At 55.0% G+C, this 18,092-nt stretch overlaps 1 protein-coding gene across 1 annotated transcript in view; it reads right to left on the bottom strand.

Moving 5' to 3' along the window:
• The window catches only part of LOC136582669 (pleckstrin homology domain-containing family G member 4B-like), an 82,823-nt gene extending 81,626 nt beyond the window's left edge, over window positions 1–1,197 (bottom strand). The window contains exon 1 of the mRNA XM_066583848.1: window positions 1,123–1,197. Within this exon, the coding sequence (XP_066439945.1) occupies window positions 1,123–1,125 (3 nt within the window). The 5' untranslated portion in view covers window positions 1,126–1,197. The remainder of the gene's footprint in view (window positions 1–1,122) is intronic.
• Window positions 1,198–18,092: the final 16,895 nt, after the last annotated feature.

The raw sequence follows: 18,092 nt of genomic DNA, 5'->3' as shown, positions 1-18,092 counted from the left end.
CAGCCGACGCTGGCGATGCCCTGCACATCACCTGCCCGCCAGATACTGGTGATGCCCTGCACATCACCTGCCCGCCAGATACTGGTGGTACCCTGCACATCACCTGCCCGCCTGTACACTAGTGGTACCTTGAACATGACCTGCCCGCCCCAACGCTGGCAGTGCCCTGCATATTACCTGCCCGCCCCGAAGCTGGCAGTACCCGAGATAGCTGTCCCAATAGTGGGACGGATACTGGCGATGCATCCGCACACACTGATACGGTAAATATGTGATACCTGGATGGCGCCGCTGATCTCCTACAAGAGGCAACAAGTGACCATTAACAGTGCCAACAGCAACGAGGGCGCAGCTGCCCACCTGACAGCACAATGTCATCACCCCCAGTAATCAGATGTCCGCTGGGGGCCACCGTCACTGCGCTGTCACCTGCAGGGTGGTCAGCGCTCAGCGGCGCTCCTCGGGTGCAGCACTGTGGTGATTGCCGCTCAGGGGTCTGGGACAGCTGGGTGATGTCCCCTTATAAGTGGTTACTGTGGCAACACAGTGCAGCTACCAGCACAGACGTGCCATCAGGACAGGAGCGCAGCGGGCGCACGAGCGGATTTTGGCTGCGCATTACTCACACAGCGTTTACGTAACACGCAGCAAGTATCGAGGCGGATTTCATGCCGCTACAGCCTATAGTGCTGCGCAGCGCCAAAGTAGGACGAGGGCCAGATTTTCCGCACCAATGAAAGTCAATGCCACTTTAGCAGCACGTACGCGACCCGTCCGCCTGCGCGCCGTAACAACACGCGGTGACAATGACGGCGGGACACACAGAGCAGAACCCACGGCGGACGCTGCAGTCACACATGTCAGACCGCTGCAGTCACACATGACACATCACTCATCTCTCATCACACATAATACATCACTCATCATACATGACGGCGCATCACACAGCGCGCATCATCATCACACAGCACGGATACATGACAGCCACAACAAGTGATACAAAGTAACCGGCGGCGCATGAAGTGACAACACGGAGCGCAGCAGAGCCGGCAGCTGACACACGGGTCCCCGACCGCTAGGCGGCTCCTCCCGGCTCCCCCCGGTGTCCCCCGGCCGCCTCACCATGTCGCCGGTGTCTCCTCCGCTCACCGCTCCGCCGCCGCCGTTGCTGCCATGTTCCGGAGCAGTGAGAGCCGGCCCGCCCCTCCTGTGTGCCGCCCGCCGCTAGGGGGAGTGTGAGGGCCGACGGCGCTGACCCCGGAGCGGCAACCTGGGATGTTACAAGCGCGAGCATGCAGCCTGTCAGCAGTAGAGCAGCAGTGCCGGGGGGCTGTTATTACTGGGGGGCTGTTATTACTGGGGGGCTGTTATTACTGGGGGGCTGTTATTACTGGGGGGCTGTAGTGCTGGGGGGCTGTGTGTTATTACTGGGGGGCTGTAGTGCTGGGGGCTGTGTGTTATTACTGGGGGGCTGTGTGTTATTACTGCGGGGCCGTGTGTTATTACTGGGGGGCTGTAGTGCAGGGGGCCGTGTGTTATTACTGGGGGGCTGTAGTGCTGGGGGGCTGTGTTATTACTGGGGGGCCGTGTGTTATTACTGGGGGGCCGTGTGTTATTACTGGGGGGCCGTGTGTTATTACTGGGGGGCCGTGTGTTATTACTGGGGGGCTGTGTGTTATTACTGGGGGGCTGTAGTGCAGGGGGCTGTGTGTTATTACTGGGGGGCTGTAGTGCGGGGGGCTGTGTGTTATTACTGGGGGGCTGTAGTGCTGGGGGCTGTGTGTTATTACTGGGGGGCTGTGTGTTATTACTGGGGGGCTGTAGTGCTGGGGGCTGTGTGTTATTACTGGGGGGCTGTGTGTTATTACTGGGGGGCTGTGTGTTATTACTGGGGGGCTGTGTTATTACTGGGGGCTGTGTGTTATTACTGGGGGGCTGTAGTGCTGGGGGCTGTGTGTTATTACTGGGGGGCTGTGTGTTATTACTGGGGGGCTGTGTGTTATTACTGGGGGCTGTAGTGCTGGGGGCTGTGTTATTACTGGGGGGCTGTAGTGCTGGGGGGCTGTGTTATTACTGGGGGGCTGTAGTGCAGGGGGCTGTGTGTTATTACTGGGGGGCTGTAGTGCTGGGGGCTGTGTGTTATTACTGGGGGGCTGTGTGTTATTACTGGGGGGCTGTGTGTTATTACTGGGGGGCTGTAGTGCGGGGGGCTGTGTGTTATTACTGGGGGGCTGTAGTGCGGGGGGCTGTGTGTTATTACTGGGGGCTGTGTGTTATTACTGGGGGGCTGTAGTGCTGGGGGCTGTGTGTTATTACTGGGGGGCTGTGTGTTATTACTGGGGGCTGTGTGTTATTACAGGGGGGCTGTAGTGCTGGGGGGCTGTGTTATTACTGGGGGGCTGTGTTATTACTGGGGGGCTGTGTTATTACTGGGGGGCTGTGTGTTATTACTGGGGGGCCGTGTGTTATTACTGGGGGGCTGTGTGTTATTACTGGGGGCTGTAGTGCTGGGGGCTGTGTGTTATTACTGGGGGGCTGTGTGTTATTACTGGGGGGTTGTGTGTTATTACTGGGGGCTGTGTGTTATTACTGGGGGGCTGTAGTGCTGGGGGCTGTGTGTTATTACTGGGGGGCTGTGTGTTATTACTGGGGGGTTGTGTGTTATTACTGGGGGCTGTGTGTTATTACTGGGGGGCTGTAGTGCTGGGGGCTGTGTGTTATTACTGGGGGGCTGTAGTGCTGGGGGCTGTGTGTTATTACTGGGGGGCTGTGTGTTATTACTGGGGGCTGTAGTGCGGGGGGCTGTGTGTTATTACTGGGGGGCTGTAGTGCGGGGGGCTGTGTGTTATTACTGGGGGGCTGTGTGTTATTACTGGGGGGCTGTAGTGCTGGGGGCTGTGTGTTATTACTGGGGGGCCGTGTGTTATTACAGGGGGGCCGTGTGTTATTACAGGGGGGCCGTGTGTTATTACTGGGGGGCTGTGTGTTATTACAGGGGGGCCGTGTGTTATTACGGGGGGGGGGCTGTGTGTTATTACTGGGGGGCTGTGTGTTATTACTGGGGGGCTGTGTGTTATTACTGGGGGGCTGTAGTGCAGGGGGCTGTGTGTTATTACTGGGGGGCTGTGTGTTATTACTGGGGGGTTGTGTGTTATTACTGGGGGCTGTGTGTTATTACTGGGGGGCTGTAGTGCTGGGGGCTGTGTGTTATTACTGGGGGGCTGTAGTGCTGGGGGCTGTGTGTTATTACTGGGGGGCTGTGTGTTATTACTGGGGGGTTGTGTGTTATTACTGGGGGCTGTGTGTTATTACTGGGGGGCTGTAGTGCTGGGGGCTGTGTGTTATTACTGGGGGGCTGTAGTGCGGGGGGCTGTGTGTTATTACTGGGGGGCTGTAGTGCGGGGGGCTGTGTGTTATTACTGGGGGGCTGTGTGTTATTACTGGGGGGCTGTAGTGCTGGGGGCTGTGTGTTATTACTGGGGGGCTGTGTGTTATTACAGGGGGGCCGTGTGTTATTACAGGGGGGCCGTGTGTTATTACAGGGGGGCCGTGTGTTATTACTGGGGGGCTGTGTGTTATTACAGGGGGGCCGTGTGTTATTACGGGGGGGGGCTGTGTGTTATTACTGGGGGGCTGTGTGTTATTACTGGGGGGCTGTGTGTTATTACTGGGGGGCTGTAGTGCAGGGGGCTGTGTGTTATTACTGGGGGCAGTAGTGCTGGGGGCTGTATTATTACTGGGGGGCTACAGTGCTGGGGGCTGTATTACTGGGGGGGCTGTGTGTTATTACTGGGGGGCTGTAGTGCTGGGGGCTGTGTTATTACTGGGGGGCTGTGTGTTATTACTGGGGGGCTGTAGTGCTGGGGGGCTGTGTGTTATTACTGGGGGGCTGTAGTGCTGGGGGGCTGTGTGTTATTACTGGGGGGGCTGTAGTGCTGGGGGCTCTTTGTTATTACTGGGGGGCTGTAGTGCTGGGGGGCTGTGTTATTACTGGGGGGCTGTAGTGCTGGGGGCTCTTTGTTATTACTGGGGGGCTCTTTGTTATTACTGGGGGGCTGTAGTGCGGGGGGCTGTGTGTTATTACTGGGGGGCTGTGTGTTATTGGGGGGCTGTGTTATTACTGGGGGCTGTGTGTTATTACTGGGGGGCTGTAGTGCTGGGGGGCTGTGTTATTACTGGGGGGCTGTAGTGCTGGGGGGCTGTGTGTTATTACTGGGGGGCTGTAGTGCTGGGGGGCTGTGTTATTACTGGGGGGCTGTATGTTATTACTGGGGGGCTGTGTTATTACTGGGGGCTGTGTGTTATTACTGGGGGGCTGTACTGCTGGGGGGCTGTGTTATTACTGGGGGGCTGTAGTGCCGGGGGGCCGTGTGTTATTACTGGGGGCTGTGTGTTATGACTGGGGGGCTGTAGTGCTGGGGGCTCTTTGTTATTACTGGGGGGCTGTGTGTTATTACTGGGGGGCTGTGTTATTACTAGGGGCTGTGTGTTATTACTGGGGGGCTGTAGTGCTGGGGGCTCTTTGTTATTACTGGGGGGCTCTTTGTTATTACTGGGGGGCTGTAGTGCGGGGGGCTGTGTGTTATTACTGGGGGGCTGTGTGTTATTACTGGGGGGCTGTAGTGCTGGGGGCCGTGTGTTATTACTGGGGGGCTGTGTGTTATTACTGGGGGGCTGTGTTATTACTAGGGGCTGTGTGTTATTACTGGGGGGCTGTAGTGCTGGGGGCTCTTTGTTATTACTGGGGGGCTGTAGTGCGGGGGGCTGTGTGTTATTACTGGGGGGCTGTGTGTTATTGGGGGCTGTGTTATTACTGGGGGCTGTGTGTTATTACTGGGGGGCTGTAGTGCTGGGGGGCTGTGTGTTATTACTGGGGGGCTGTAGTGCCGGGGGGCCGTGTGTTATTACTGGGGGCTGTGTGTTATTACTGGGGGGCCGTGTGTTATTACTGGGGGCTGTGTGTTATTACTGGGGGGCCGTGTGTTATTACTGGGGGCTGTGTGTTATTACTGGGGGGCTGTAGTGCTGGGGGCTCTTTGTTATTACTGGGGGGCTCTTTGTTATTACTGAGGGGCTGTAGTGCGGGGGGCTGTGTGTTATTACTGGGGGGCTGTGTTATTACTGGGGGCTGTGTGTTATTACTGGGGGGCTGTAGTGCTGGGGGCTCTTTGTTATTACTGGGGGGCTGTGTGTTATTACTGGGGGGCTGTGTGTTATTACTGGGGGGCTGTAGTGCTGGGGGCTCTTTGTTATTACTGGGGGGCTGTAGTGCGGGGGGCTGTGTGTTATTACTGGGGGGCTGTGTTATTACTGGGGGCTGTGTGTTATTACTGGGGGGCTGTAGTGCTGGGGGGCTGTGTTATTACTGGGGGGCTGTAGTGCTGGGGGCTGTGTGTTATTACTGGGGGGCTGTGTGTTATTACTGGGGGGCTGTGTGTTATTACTGGGGGCTGTAGTGCTGGGGGCTGTGTGTTATTACTGGGGGGCTGTAGTGCTGGGGGCTGTGTGTTATTACTGGGGGGCTGTGTGTTATTACTGGGGGCTGTAGTGCTGGGGGCTGTGTTATTACTGGGGGACCGTGTGTTATTACTGGGGGCTGTGTGTTATTACTGGGGGGCTGTAGTGCTGGGGGCTGTGTGTTATTACTGGGGGGCTGTGTGTTATTACTGGGGGCTGTAGTGCTGGGGGCTGTGTGTTATTACTGGGGGGCTGTAGTGCTGGGGGGCTGTGTTATTACTGGGGGGCTGTAGTGCTGGGGGCTGTGTGTTATTACTGGGGGGCTGTGTGTTATTACTGGGAGGCTGTGTGTTATTACTGGGGGGCTGTAGTGCTGGGGGCTGTGTGTTATTACTGGGGGGCTGTGTGTTATTACTGGGGGGCTGTGTTATTACTGGGGGCTGTAGTGCAAGGGGCTGTGTGTTATTACTGGGGGGCTGTAGTGCGGGGGGCTGTGTGTTATTACTGGGGGGCTGTAGTGCGGGGGGCTGTGTGTTATTACTGGGGGCTGTGTGTTATTACTGGGGGGCTGTAGTGCTGGGGGCTGTGTGTTATTACTGGGGGGCTGTGTGTTATTACTGGGGGGCTGTGTGTTATTACTGGGGGGCTGTAGTGCTGGGGGGCTGTGTTATTACTGGGGGGCTGTGTTATTACTGGGGGGCTGTGTGTTATTACTGGGGGGCCGTGTTATTACTGGGGGCTGTGTGTTATTACTGGGGGCTGTAGTGCTGGAGGCTGTGTGTTATTACTGGGGGGCTGTGTGTTATTACTGGGGGGCTGTGTGTTATTACTGGGGTGTTGTGTGTTATTACTGGGGGGTTGTGTGTTATTACTGGGGGCTGTGTGTTATTACTGGGGGGCTGTGTGTTATTACAGGGGGGCCGTGTGTTATTACAGGGGGGCCGTGTGTTATTACTGGGGGGCTGTGTGTTATTACAGGGGGGCCGTGTGTTATTACGGGGGGGCCGTGTGTTATTACGGGGGGGCTGTGTGTTATTACTGGGGGGCTGTGTGTTATTACTGGGGGGCTGTGTGTTATTACTGGGGGGCTGTAGTGCAGGGGGCTGTGTGTTATTACTGGGGGCAGTAGTGCTGGGGGCTGTATTATTACTGGGGGGCTACAGTGCTGGGGGCTGTATTACTGGGGGGGCTGTGTGTTATTACTGGGGGGCTGTAGTGCTGGGGGCTGTGTTATTACTGGGGGGCTGTGTGTTATTACTGGGGGGCTGTGTGTTATTACTGGGGGGCTGTAGTGCTGGGGGGCTGTGTGTTATTACTGGGGGGGCTGTAGTGCTGGGGGGCTGTGTTATTACTGGGGGGCTGTAGTGCTGTGGGCTGTTATAACTGGGGGGCTGCAGTTCTGGGGGCTGTGTGTTATAACTGGGGGGCTGTAGTGCTGGGGGGCTGTGTTATTACTGGGGGGCTGTAGTGCTGGGGGCTCTTTGTTATTACTGGGGGGCTCTTTGTTATTACTGGGGGGCTGTAGTGCGGGGGGCTGTGTGTTATTACTGGGGGGCTGTGTGTTATTGGGGGGCTGTGTTATTACTGGGGGCTGTGTGTTATTACTGGGGGGCTGTAGTGCTGGGGGGCTGTGTTATTACTGGGGGGCTGTAGTGCTGGGGGGCTGTGTGTTATTACTGGGGGGCTGTATTACTGGGGGGCTGTGTGTTATTACTGGGGGGCTGTACTGCTGGGGGGCTGTAGTGCTGGGGGGCTGTGTTATTACTGGGGGGCTGTAGTGCTGGGGGCCGTGTGTTATTACTGGGGGGCTGTGTGTTATTACTGGGGGGCTGTGTTATTACTAGGGGCTGTGTGTTATTACTGGGGGGCTGTAGTGCTGGGGGCTCTTTGTTATTACTGGGGGGCTCTTTGTTATTACTGGGGGGCTGTAGTGCGGGGGGCTGTGTGTTATTACTGGGGGGCTGTGTTATTACTGGGGGCTGTGTGTTATTACTGGGGGCTGTGTGTTATTACTGGGGGGCTGTAGTGCTGGGGGGCTGTGTGTTATTACTGGGGGGCTGTAGTGCCGGGGGGCCGTGTGTTATTACTGGGGGCTGTGTGTTATTACTGGGGGGCCGTGTGTTATTACTGGGGGGCCGTGTGTTATTACTGGGGGCTGTGTGTTATTACTGGGGGGCTGTAGTGCTGGGGGGCTGTAGTGCTGGGGGCTCTGTTATTACTGGGGGGCTCTTTGTTATTACTGAGGGGCTGTAGTGCGGGGGGCTGTGTGTTATTACTGGGGGGCTGTGTTATTACTGGGGGCTGTGTGTTATTACTGGGGGGCTGTAGTGCTGGGGGCTCTTTGTTATTACTGGGGGGCTGTAGTGCGGGGGGCTGTGTGTTATTACTGGGGGGCTGTGTGTTATTACTGGGGGGCTGTAGTGCTGGGGGCCGTGTGTTATTACTGGGGGGCTGTGTGTTATTACTGGGGGGCTGTGTGTTATTACTGGGGGGCTGTAGTGCTGGGGGCTCTTTGTTATTACTGGGGGGCTGTAGTGCGGGGGGCTGTGTGTTATTACTGGGGGGCTGTGTTATTACTGGGGGCTGTGTGTTATTACTGGGGGGCTGTAGTGCTGGGGGCTCTTTGTTATTACTGGGGGGCTCTTTGTTATTACTGGGGGGCTGTAGTGCGGGGGGCTGTGTGTTATTACTGGGGGGCTGTAGTGCTGGGGGCCGTGTGTTATTACTGGGGGGCTGTGTGTTATTACTGGGGGGCTGTGTGTTATTACTGGGGGGCTGTAGTGCTGGTGGCTGTGTGTTATTACTGGGGGGCTGTGTGTTATTACAGGGGGGCCGTGTGTTATTACTGGGGGGCCGTGTGTTATTACTGGGGGGCTGTGTGTTATTACTGGGGGGCTGTGTGTTATTACAGGGGGGCCGTGTGTTATTACTGGGGGCAGTAGTGCTGGGGGCTGTATTATTACTGGGGGGCTACAGTGCTGGGGGCTGTATTACTGGGGGGGCTGTGTGTTATTACTGGGGGGCTGTAGTGCTGGGGGCTGTGTTATTACTGGGGGGCTGTGTGTTATTACTGGGGGGCTGTAGTGCTGGGGGGCTGTGTGTTATTACTGGGGGGGCTGTGTATTATTACTGGGGGGCTGTAGTGCTGGGGGCTGTGTTATTACTGGGGGGCTGTGTGTTATTACTGGGGGGGCTGTAGTGCTGGGGGGCTGTGTGTTATTACTGGGGGGCTGTAGTGCTGGGGGCTGTGTTATTACTGGGGGGCTGTGTGTTATTACTGGGGGGCTGTAGTGCTGGGGGGCTGTGTGTTATAACTGGGGGGCTGTAGTGCGGGGGGGCTGTGTTATTACTGGGGGGCAGTAGTGCTGGGGGGCTGTGTTATTACTGGGGGGCTGTAGTGCTGAGGGCTCTTTGTTATTACTGGGGGGCTCTTTGTTATTACTGGGGGGCTGTGTGTTATTGGGGGCTGTGTTATTACTGGGGGCTGTGTGTTATTACTGGGGGGCTGTAGTGCTGGGGGGCTGTGTGTTATTACTGGGGGGCTGTAGTGCCGGGGGGCCGTGTGTTATTACTGGGGGCTGTGTGTTATTACTGGGGGGCCGTGTGTTATTACTGGGGGCTGTGTGTTATTACTGGGGGGCTGTAGTGCTGGGGGCTCTTTGTTATTACTGGGGGGCTCTTTGTTATTACTGGGGGGCTGTAGTGCGGGGGGCTGTGTGTTATTACTGGGGGGCTGTGTTATTACTGGGGGCTGTGTGTTATTACTGGGGGGCTGTAGTGCTGGGGGCTCTTTGTTATTACTGGGGGGCTCTTTGTTATTACTGGGGGGCTGTAGTGCGGGGGGCTGTGTGTTATTACTGGGGGGCTGTAGTGCTGGGGGCCGTGTGTTATTATTGGGGGGCTGTGTGTTATTACTGGGGGGCTGTAGTGCTGGGGGCTGTGTGTTATTACAGGGGGGCCGTGTGTTATTACTGGGGGGCTGTGTGTTATTACAGGGGGGCCGTGTGTTATTACTGGGGGGCTGTGTGTTATTACTGGGGGCAGTAGTGCTGGGGGCTGTATTATTACTGGGGGGCTACAGTGCTGGGGGCTGTATTACTGGGGGGGCTGTGTGTTATTACTGGGGGGCTGTAGTGCTGGGGGCTGTGTTATTACTGGGGGGCTGTGTGTTATTACTGGGGGGCTGTAGTGCTGGGGGGCTGTGTGTTATTACTGGGGGGGCTGTAGTGCTGGGGGGCTGTGTGTTATTACTGGGGGGCTGTGTGTTATTACTGGGGGGCTGTAGTGCTGGGGGGCTGTGTTATTACTGGGGGGCTGCAGTTCTGGGGGCTGTTATAACTGGGGGGCTGTAGTGCGGGGGGCTGTGTTATTACTGGGGGGCAGTAGTGCTGGGGGGCTGTGTTGTTACTGGGGGGCTGTAGTGCTGGGGGCTGTGTTATTAATGGGGGGCTGTAGTGCTGGGGGCTCTTTGTTATTACTGGGGGGCTCTTTGTTATTACTGGGGGGCTGTAGTGCGGGGGGCTGTGTGTTATTACTGGGGGGCTGTGTGTTATTGGGGGGCTGTGTTATTACTGGGGGCTGTGTGTTATTACTGGGGGGCTGTAGTGCGGGGGCTGTAGTGCTGGGGGGCTGTGTGTTATTACTGGGGGGCTGTAGTGCCGGGGGGCCGTGTGTTATTACTGGGGGCTGTGTGTTATTACTGGGGGGCCGTGTGTTATTACTGGGGGCTGTGTGTTATTACTGGGGGGCTGTAGTGCTGGGGGCTCTTTGTTATTACTGGGGGGCTCTTTGTTATTACTGGGGGGCTGTAGTGCGGGGGGCTGTGTGTTATTACTGGGGGGCTGTGTGTTATTGGGGGGCTGTGTTATTACTGGGGGCTGTGTGTTATTACTGGGGGGCTGTAGTGCTGGGGGCTCTTTGTTATTACTGGGGGCTGTAGTGCGGGGGGCTGTGTGTTATTACTGGGGGGCTGTAGTGCTGGGGGCCGTGTGTTATTACTGGGGGGCTGTGTGTTATTACTGGGGGGCTGTAGTGCTGGGGGCTGTGTGTTATTACTGGGGGGCTGTGTGTTATTACAGGGGGGCCGTGTGTTATTACTGGGGGGCCGTGTGTTATTACAGGGGGGCCGTGTGTTATTACTGGGGGGCTGTGTGTTATTTCTGGGGGCAGTAGTGCTGGGGGCTGTATTATTACTGGGGGGCTACAGTGCTGGGGGCTGTATTACTGGGGGGGCTGTGTGTTATTACTGGGGGGCTGTAGTGCTGGGGGCTGTGTTATTACTGGGGGGCTGTGTGTTATTACTGGGGGGCTGTAGTGCTGGGGGGCTGTGTGTTATTACTGGGGGGGCTGTGTGTTATTACTGGGGGGCTGTAGTGCTGGGGGCTGTGTTATTACTGGGGGGGCTGTAGTGCTGGGGGGCTGTGTGTTATTACTGGGGGGCTGTAGTGCTGGGGGCTGTGTTATTACTGGGGGGCTGTGTGTTATTACTGGGTGGCTGTAGTGCTGGGGGGCTGTGTTATTACTGGGGGGCTGTAGTGCTGTGGGCTGTTATAACTGGGGGGCTGTAGTGCTGGGGGGCTGTGTGTTATTACTGGGGGGCTGTAGTGCTGGGGGCTGTGTTATTACTGGGGGGCTGTGTGTTATTACTGGGGGGCTGTGTTATTACTGGGGGGCAGTAGTGCTGGGGGGCTGTGTTATTACTGGGGGGCTGTAGTGCTGGGGGCTGTGTTATTACTGGGGGGCTGTAGTGCTGGGGGCTCTTTGTTATTACTGGGGGGCTGTAGTGCGGGGGCTGTGTGTTATTACTGGGGGGCTGTGTGTTATTACTGGGGGGCTGTGTTATTACTGGGGGCTGTGTGTTATTACTGGGGGGCTGTAGTGCGGGGGCTGTAGTGCTGGGGGGCTGTGTGTTATTACTGGGGGCTGTGTGTTATTACTGGGGGGCCGTGTGTTATTACTGGGGGCTGTGTGTTATTACTGGGGGGCTGTAGTGCTGGGGGCTCTTTGTTATTACTGGGGGGGCTCTTTGTTATTACTGGGGGGCTGTAGTGCGGGGGGCTGTGTGTTATTACTGGGGGGCTGTGTTATTACTGGGGGCTGTGTGTTATTACTGGGGGGCTGTAGTGCGGGGGGCTGTGTTATTACTGGGGGGCTGTGTGTTATTACTGGGGGGCTGTAGTGCTGGGGGCCGTGTGTTATTACTGGGGGGCTGTGTGTTATTACTGGGGGGCTGTGTGTTATTACTGGGGGGCTGTAGTGCTGGGGGCTGTGTGTTATTACTGGGGGGCTGTGTGTTATTACAGGGGGGCCGTGTGTTATTACTGGGGGGCTGTGTGTTATTACAGGGGGGCCGTGTGTTATTACTGGGGGGCTGTGTGTTATTACTGGGGGCAGTAGTGCTGGGGGCTGTATTATTACTGGGGGGCTACAGTGCTGGGGGCTGTATTACTGGGGGGGCTGTGTGTTATTACTGGGGGGCTGTAGTGCTGGGGGCTGTGTTATTACTGGGGGGCTGTGTTATTACTGGGGGGCTGTAGTGCTGGGGGGCTGTTATAACTGGGGGGCTGTGTGTTATTACTGGGGGGGGCTGTAGTGCTGGGGGGCTGTGTGTTATTACTGGGGGGCTGTGTGTTATTACTGGGGGGCTGTGTTATTACTGGGGGCTGTGTGTTATTACTGGGGGGGCTGTAGTGCTGGGGGCTGTGTTATTACTGGGGGGCTGTGTGTTATTACTGGGGGGGCTGTAGTGCTGGGGGGCTGTGTGTTATTACTGGGGGGCTGTAGTGCTGGGGGTTGTGTTATTACTGGGGGCTGTGTGTTATTACTGGGGGGCTGTGTTATTACTGGGGGGCTGTAGTGCTGTGGGCTGTTATAACTGGGGGGCTGCAGTTCTGGGGGCTGTGTGTTATAACTGGGGGGCTGTAGTGCGGGGGGGCTATGTTATTACTGGGGGGCAGTAGTGCTGGGGGGCTGTGTTATTACTGGGGGGCTGTAGTGCTGGGGGCTGTGTTATTACTGGGGGGCTGTAGTGCTGGGGGGCTGTGTTATTACTGGGGGGCTGTAGTGCTGGGGGGCTGTGTTATTACTGGGGGGCAGTAGTGCTGGGGGGCTGTGTGTTATTACTGGGGGCTGTAGTGCGGGGGGCTGTGTTATTACTGGGGGGCTGTAGTGCTGGGGGCTGTGTTATTACTGGGGGGCTGTAGTGCTGGGGGGCTGTGTTATTACTGAGGGGCTGTAGTGCTGGGGGCTGTGTTATTACTGAGGGGCTGTGTTATTACTGGGGGGCTGTAGTGCTGGGGGCTGTGTTATTACTGGGGGCTGGGGGGCTGTGTTATTGCTGGGGGCTTTCTGTTATTACTGGGGGGGCTGTAGTGTGGGGGGCTGTGTGTTATTACTGGGGGGCTGTAGTGCAGGGGGCTCTTTGTTATTACTGGGGGGCTGTGTTATTACTGGGGGTCTGCAGTGCAGGGGGCTCTTTGTTATTACTGGGGGGCTGTAGTGATGGGAGGCTGTGTGTTATTACTGGGGGGCTGTAGTGATGGGAGGCTGTGTGTTATTACTGGGGGGCTGTAGAGCTGGGGGCTCTGTGTAATTACTGGGGGTCGCTGTTATTACTGGGGGGCTGTAGTGCGGGGGGCTCTGTGTAATTACTGGGGGTCGCTGTTATTACTGGGGGGCTGTAGTGCGGGGGGCTGTGTGTTATTACTGGGGGGCTGTGTGTTATTACTGGGGGGCTGTAGTGCTGGGGGCTGTGTGTTATTACTGGGGGGCTGTGTGTTATTACTGGGGGGCTGTAGTGCTGGGGGCTGTGTGTTATTACTGGGGGGCTGTAGTGCTGGGGGCTGTGTTATTACTGGGGGGCTGTAGTGCTGGGGGGCTGTGTTATTACTGGGGGGCAGTAGTGCTGGGGGGCTGTGTGTTATTACTGGGGGCTGTAGTGCTGGGGGCTGTGTGTTATTACTGGGGGGCTGTAGTGCTGGGGGGCTGTGTGTTATTACTGGGGGCTGTAGTGCGGGGGGCTGTGTGTTATTACTGGGGGCTGTAGTGCTGGGGGGCTGTGTTATTACTGGGGGGCTGTAGTGCTGGGGGCTGTGTTATTACTGGGGGGGGGCTCTAGTGCGGGGGCTGTGTGTTATTACTGGGGGGCTGTAGTGCAGGGGGCTCTTTGTTATTACTGGGGGGCTGTGTTATTACTGGGGGTCTGCAGTGCAGGGGGCTCTTTGTTATTACTGGGGGGCTGTAGTGATGGGAGGCTGTGTGTTATTACTGGGGGGCTGTAGTGATGGGAGGCTGTGTGTTATTACTGGGGGGCTGTAGTGATGGGAGGCTGTGTGTTATTACTGGGGGGCTGTAGAGCTGGGGGCTCTGTGTAATTACTGGGGGTCGCTGTTATTACTGGGGGGCTGTAGTGCGGGGGGCTGTGTGTTATTACTGGGGGGCTGTGTGTTATTACTGGGGGGCTGTAGTGCTGGGGGCTGTGTGTTATTACTGGGGGGCTGTGTGTTATTACTGGGGGGCTGTAGTGCTGGGGGCTGTGTGTTATTACTGGGGGGCTGTAGTGCTGGGGGGCTGTGTTATTACTGGGGGGCAGTAGTGCTGGGGGGCTGTGTTATTACTGGGGGGCTGTAGTGCTGGGGGGCTGTGTGTTATTACTGGGGGCTGTAGTGCGGGGGGCTGTGTGTTATTACTGGGGGCTGTGTTATTACTGGGGGGCTGTAGTGCTGGGGGCTGTGTTATTACTGGGGGGCTGTAGTGCTGGGGGCTGTGTTATTACTGGGGGGCTGTAGTGCGGGGGGCTGTGTTATTACTGAGGGGCTGTAGTGCTGGGGGCTGTGTTATTACTGAGGGGCTGTGTTATTACTGGGGGGCTGTAGTGCTGGGGGCTATGTTATTACTGGGGGGCTGTGTTATTGCTGGGGGCTTTGTGTTATTACTGGGGGGGCTGTAGTGCGGGGGGCTGTGTGTTATTACTGGGGGGGCTGTAGTTCTGGGGGCTGTGTGTTATTACTGGGGGGGGCTGTAGTGCGGGGGCTGTGTGTTATTACTGGGGGGCTGTAGTGCCGGGGGCTCTTTGTTATTACTGGGGGGCTGTGTTATTACTGGGGGTCTGCAGTGCAGGGGGCTCTTTGTTATTACTGGGGGGCTGTAGTGATGGGAGGCTGTGTGTTATTACTGGGGGGCTGTGTGTTATTACTGGGGGGCTGTAGTGATGGGAGGCTGTGTGTTATTACTGGGGGGCTGTAGTGATGGGAGGCTGTGTGTTATTACTGGGGGGCTGTAGAGCTGGGGGCTCTGTGTAATTACTGGGGGTCGCTGTTATTACTGGGGGGCTGTAGTGCGGGGGGCTGTGTGTTATTACTGGGGGGCTGTAGTGCTGGGGGCTGTGTGTTATTACTGGGGGGCTGTGTGTTATTACTGGGGGGCTGTAGTGCTGGGGGCTGTGTGTTATTACTGGGGGGCTGTAGTGCTGGGGGCTGTGTGTTATTACTGGGGGCTGTGTTATTACTGGGGGGCTGTAGTGCGGGGGGCTGTGTGTTATTACTGGGGGGCTGTATTACTGGGGGGCTGTGTGTTATTACTGGGGGGCTGTAGTGCTGCGGGCTGTGTTATTACTGGGGGCAGTAGTGCTGGGGGCTGTATTATTACTGGGGGGCTACAGTGCTGGGGGCTGTATTACTGGGGGGCTGTGTTATTAAACAACTACACAGGACACCCTTAGTACTTGTCCTAATATATAGGGAGCAGACATGACTACACAGTGCACCCTTAGTACTTGTCCTAATATATAGGGACCAGACATGGCTACACAGGGCACCCTTAGTACTTGTCCTAATATATAGGGAGCAGACATGACTACACAGGGCACCCTTAGTACTTGTCCTAATATATAGGGAGCAGACATGACTACACAGGGCACCCTTAGTACTTGTCCTAATATATAGGGGACCCAGACATGACTACACAGGGCACCCTTAGTACTTGTCCTAATATATAGGGGACCCAGACATGACTACACAGGGCACCCTTAGTACTTGTCCTAATCTATAGAGACCAGACATGGCTACACAGGACACCCTTAGTACTTGTCCTAATATATAGGGACCAGACATGACTACACAGGGCACCCTTAGTACTTGTCCTAATATATAGGGACCAGACATGACTACACAGGGCATCCTTAGTACTTGTCCTAATATATAGGAGACCAGACATGGCTACTCAGGGCACCCTTAGTACTTGTCCTAATATATAGGGACCAGACATGACTACACAGGGCATCCTTAGTACTTGTCCTAATATATAGGGACCAGACATGACTACACAGGGCACCCTTAGTACTTGTCCTAATATATAGGGAGCAGACATGACTACACAGGACACCCTTAGTACTTGTCCTAATATATAGGGACCAGACATGGCTACACAGGGCACCCTTAGTACTTGTCCTAATATATAGGGACCAGACATGACTACACAGGGCACCCTTAGTACTTGTCCTAATATATAGGGACCAGACATGGCTACTCAGGGCACCCTTAGTACTTGTCCTAATATATAGGGACCAGACATGACTACACAGGACACCCTTAGTACTTGTCCTAATATATAGGGCCCAGACATGACTACACAGGGCACCCTTAGTACTTGGCCTAATATATAGGAGACCCAGACATGACTACACAGGACACCCTTAGTACTTGTCCTAATATATAGACCAGACATGACTACACAGGACACCCTTAGTACTTGTCCTAATATATAGGGGACCCAGACATGACTACACAGGGCACCCTTAGTACTTGTCCTAATATATAGAGACCAGACATGACTACACCGGACACCCTTAGTACTTGTCCTAATATATAGGGACCCAGACATGGCTACACAGCGCACCCTTAGTACTTGTCCTAATATATAGAGACCCAGACATGACTACACAGTGCACCCTTAGTACTTGTCCTAATATATAGGGACCCAGACATGGCTACACAGAGCACCGTTAGTGTTTGTCCTAATATATAGGGACCAGACATGACTACACAGCGCACCCTTAGTACTTGTCCTAATATATAGGGGACCAGACATGGCTACTCAGTGCACCCTTTGTACGTGTCCTAATATATAGGGGACCCAGACATGACTACACAGGGCACCCTTAGTACTTGTCCTAATATATAGGGACCAGACATGACTACACAGGGCACCCTTAGTACTTGTCCTAATATATAGGGACCAGACATGACTACACAGGACACACTTAGTACTTGTCCTAATATATAGGGGACCCAGACATGACTACACAGGGCACCCTTAGTACTTGTCCTAATATATAGGGGACCCAGACATGACTACACAGGACACCCTTAGTACTTGTCCTAATATATAGGGACCAGACATGACTACACAGGACACCCTTAGTACTTGTCCTAATATATAGGGACCCAGACATGGCTACACAGCGCACCGTTAGTGTTTGTCCTAAAATATAGTAGACCCAGACATGGATACACAGTGCACCCTTAGTACTTGTCCTAATATATAGGGGACCCAGACATGACTACACAGGGCACCCTTAGTACTTGTCCTAATATATAGGGGACCCAGACATGACTACACAGGGCACCCTTAGTACTTGTCCTAATATATAGGGACCCAGACATGGCTACACAGAGCACCGTTAGTGTTTGTCCTAATATATAGTAGACCCAGACATGTCTACACCGGGCACCCTTAGTACTTGTCCTAATATATAGGGACCAGACATGACTACACAGTGCACCCTTAGTACTTGTCCTAATATATAGACCAGACATGACTACACAGGGCACCCTTAGTACTTGTCCTAATATATAGGGACCAGACATGACTACACAGGGCACCCTTAGTACTTGTCCTAATATATAGACCAGACATGACTACACAGGGCACCCTTAGTACTTGTCCTAATATATAGGGACCAGACATGTCTACACAGGGCACCCTTAGTACTTGTCCTAATATATAGACCAGACATGACTACACAGGGCACTCTTAGTACTTGTCCTAATATATAGACCAGACATGACTACACCTGGCATCCTTAGTACTTAGTCTTATGAGCTTGGTTCTGGTGCTGTATTTATGTTAATAACTTGATTCTGGCACCACATTTATAACTAATCTTTTCTGGTGTGCGTATGCTGTTATGCCGCTCTCTGTAACGCAGAATACAGGCGGACTGCCCACCACTGAGATATAACGTTTTTGGTTTTTTTGCCAGGGGCACAGAAAAGGAATTCAGCATAGGTTGCAATCTAAGGCCTTATCGCAGCGGGATCCGACCCGGACGTCTGCAGCGGTCTAACCCATATTACTGGTATGAATATTGGCCGTTCAGAAGTCTGGGAAAGTTGGGGCTGCCGCAGACATCCGCTACTTGTTGCCCAGCTATGGAGTGATACAATGTGTTAGACTTCGCCACCTGACAACACAACACTGGCATGCCAGCGCTCCACAGGGGTGGCAGCAGTGACTTGGCAATTAGTCAACAATGTATCAATGACAACTTCCCGAAAGGAAAGCTCCTGCGCCGATAAGGATGACGTCATCAATGAATATACGGCGCCCGGGTGGAGCAGGAAACAGAATACACATAG

This window comes from Eleutherodactylus coqui, chromosome 11, assembly GCF_035609145.1.
Source record: "Eleutherodactylus coqui strain aEleCoq1 chromosome 11, aEleCoq1.hap1, whole genome shotgun sequence".
NCBI lineage: Eukaryota > Metazoa > Chordata > Amphibia > Anura > Eleutherodactylidae > Eleutherodactylus > Eleutherodactylus coqui.
The sequence above is the reverse complement of the archived record's forward strand: the minus strand, read 5'-3'. Positions and strand labels throughout refer to the sequence as shown.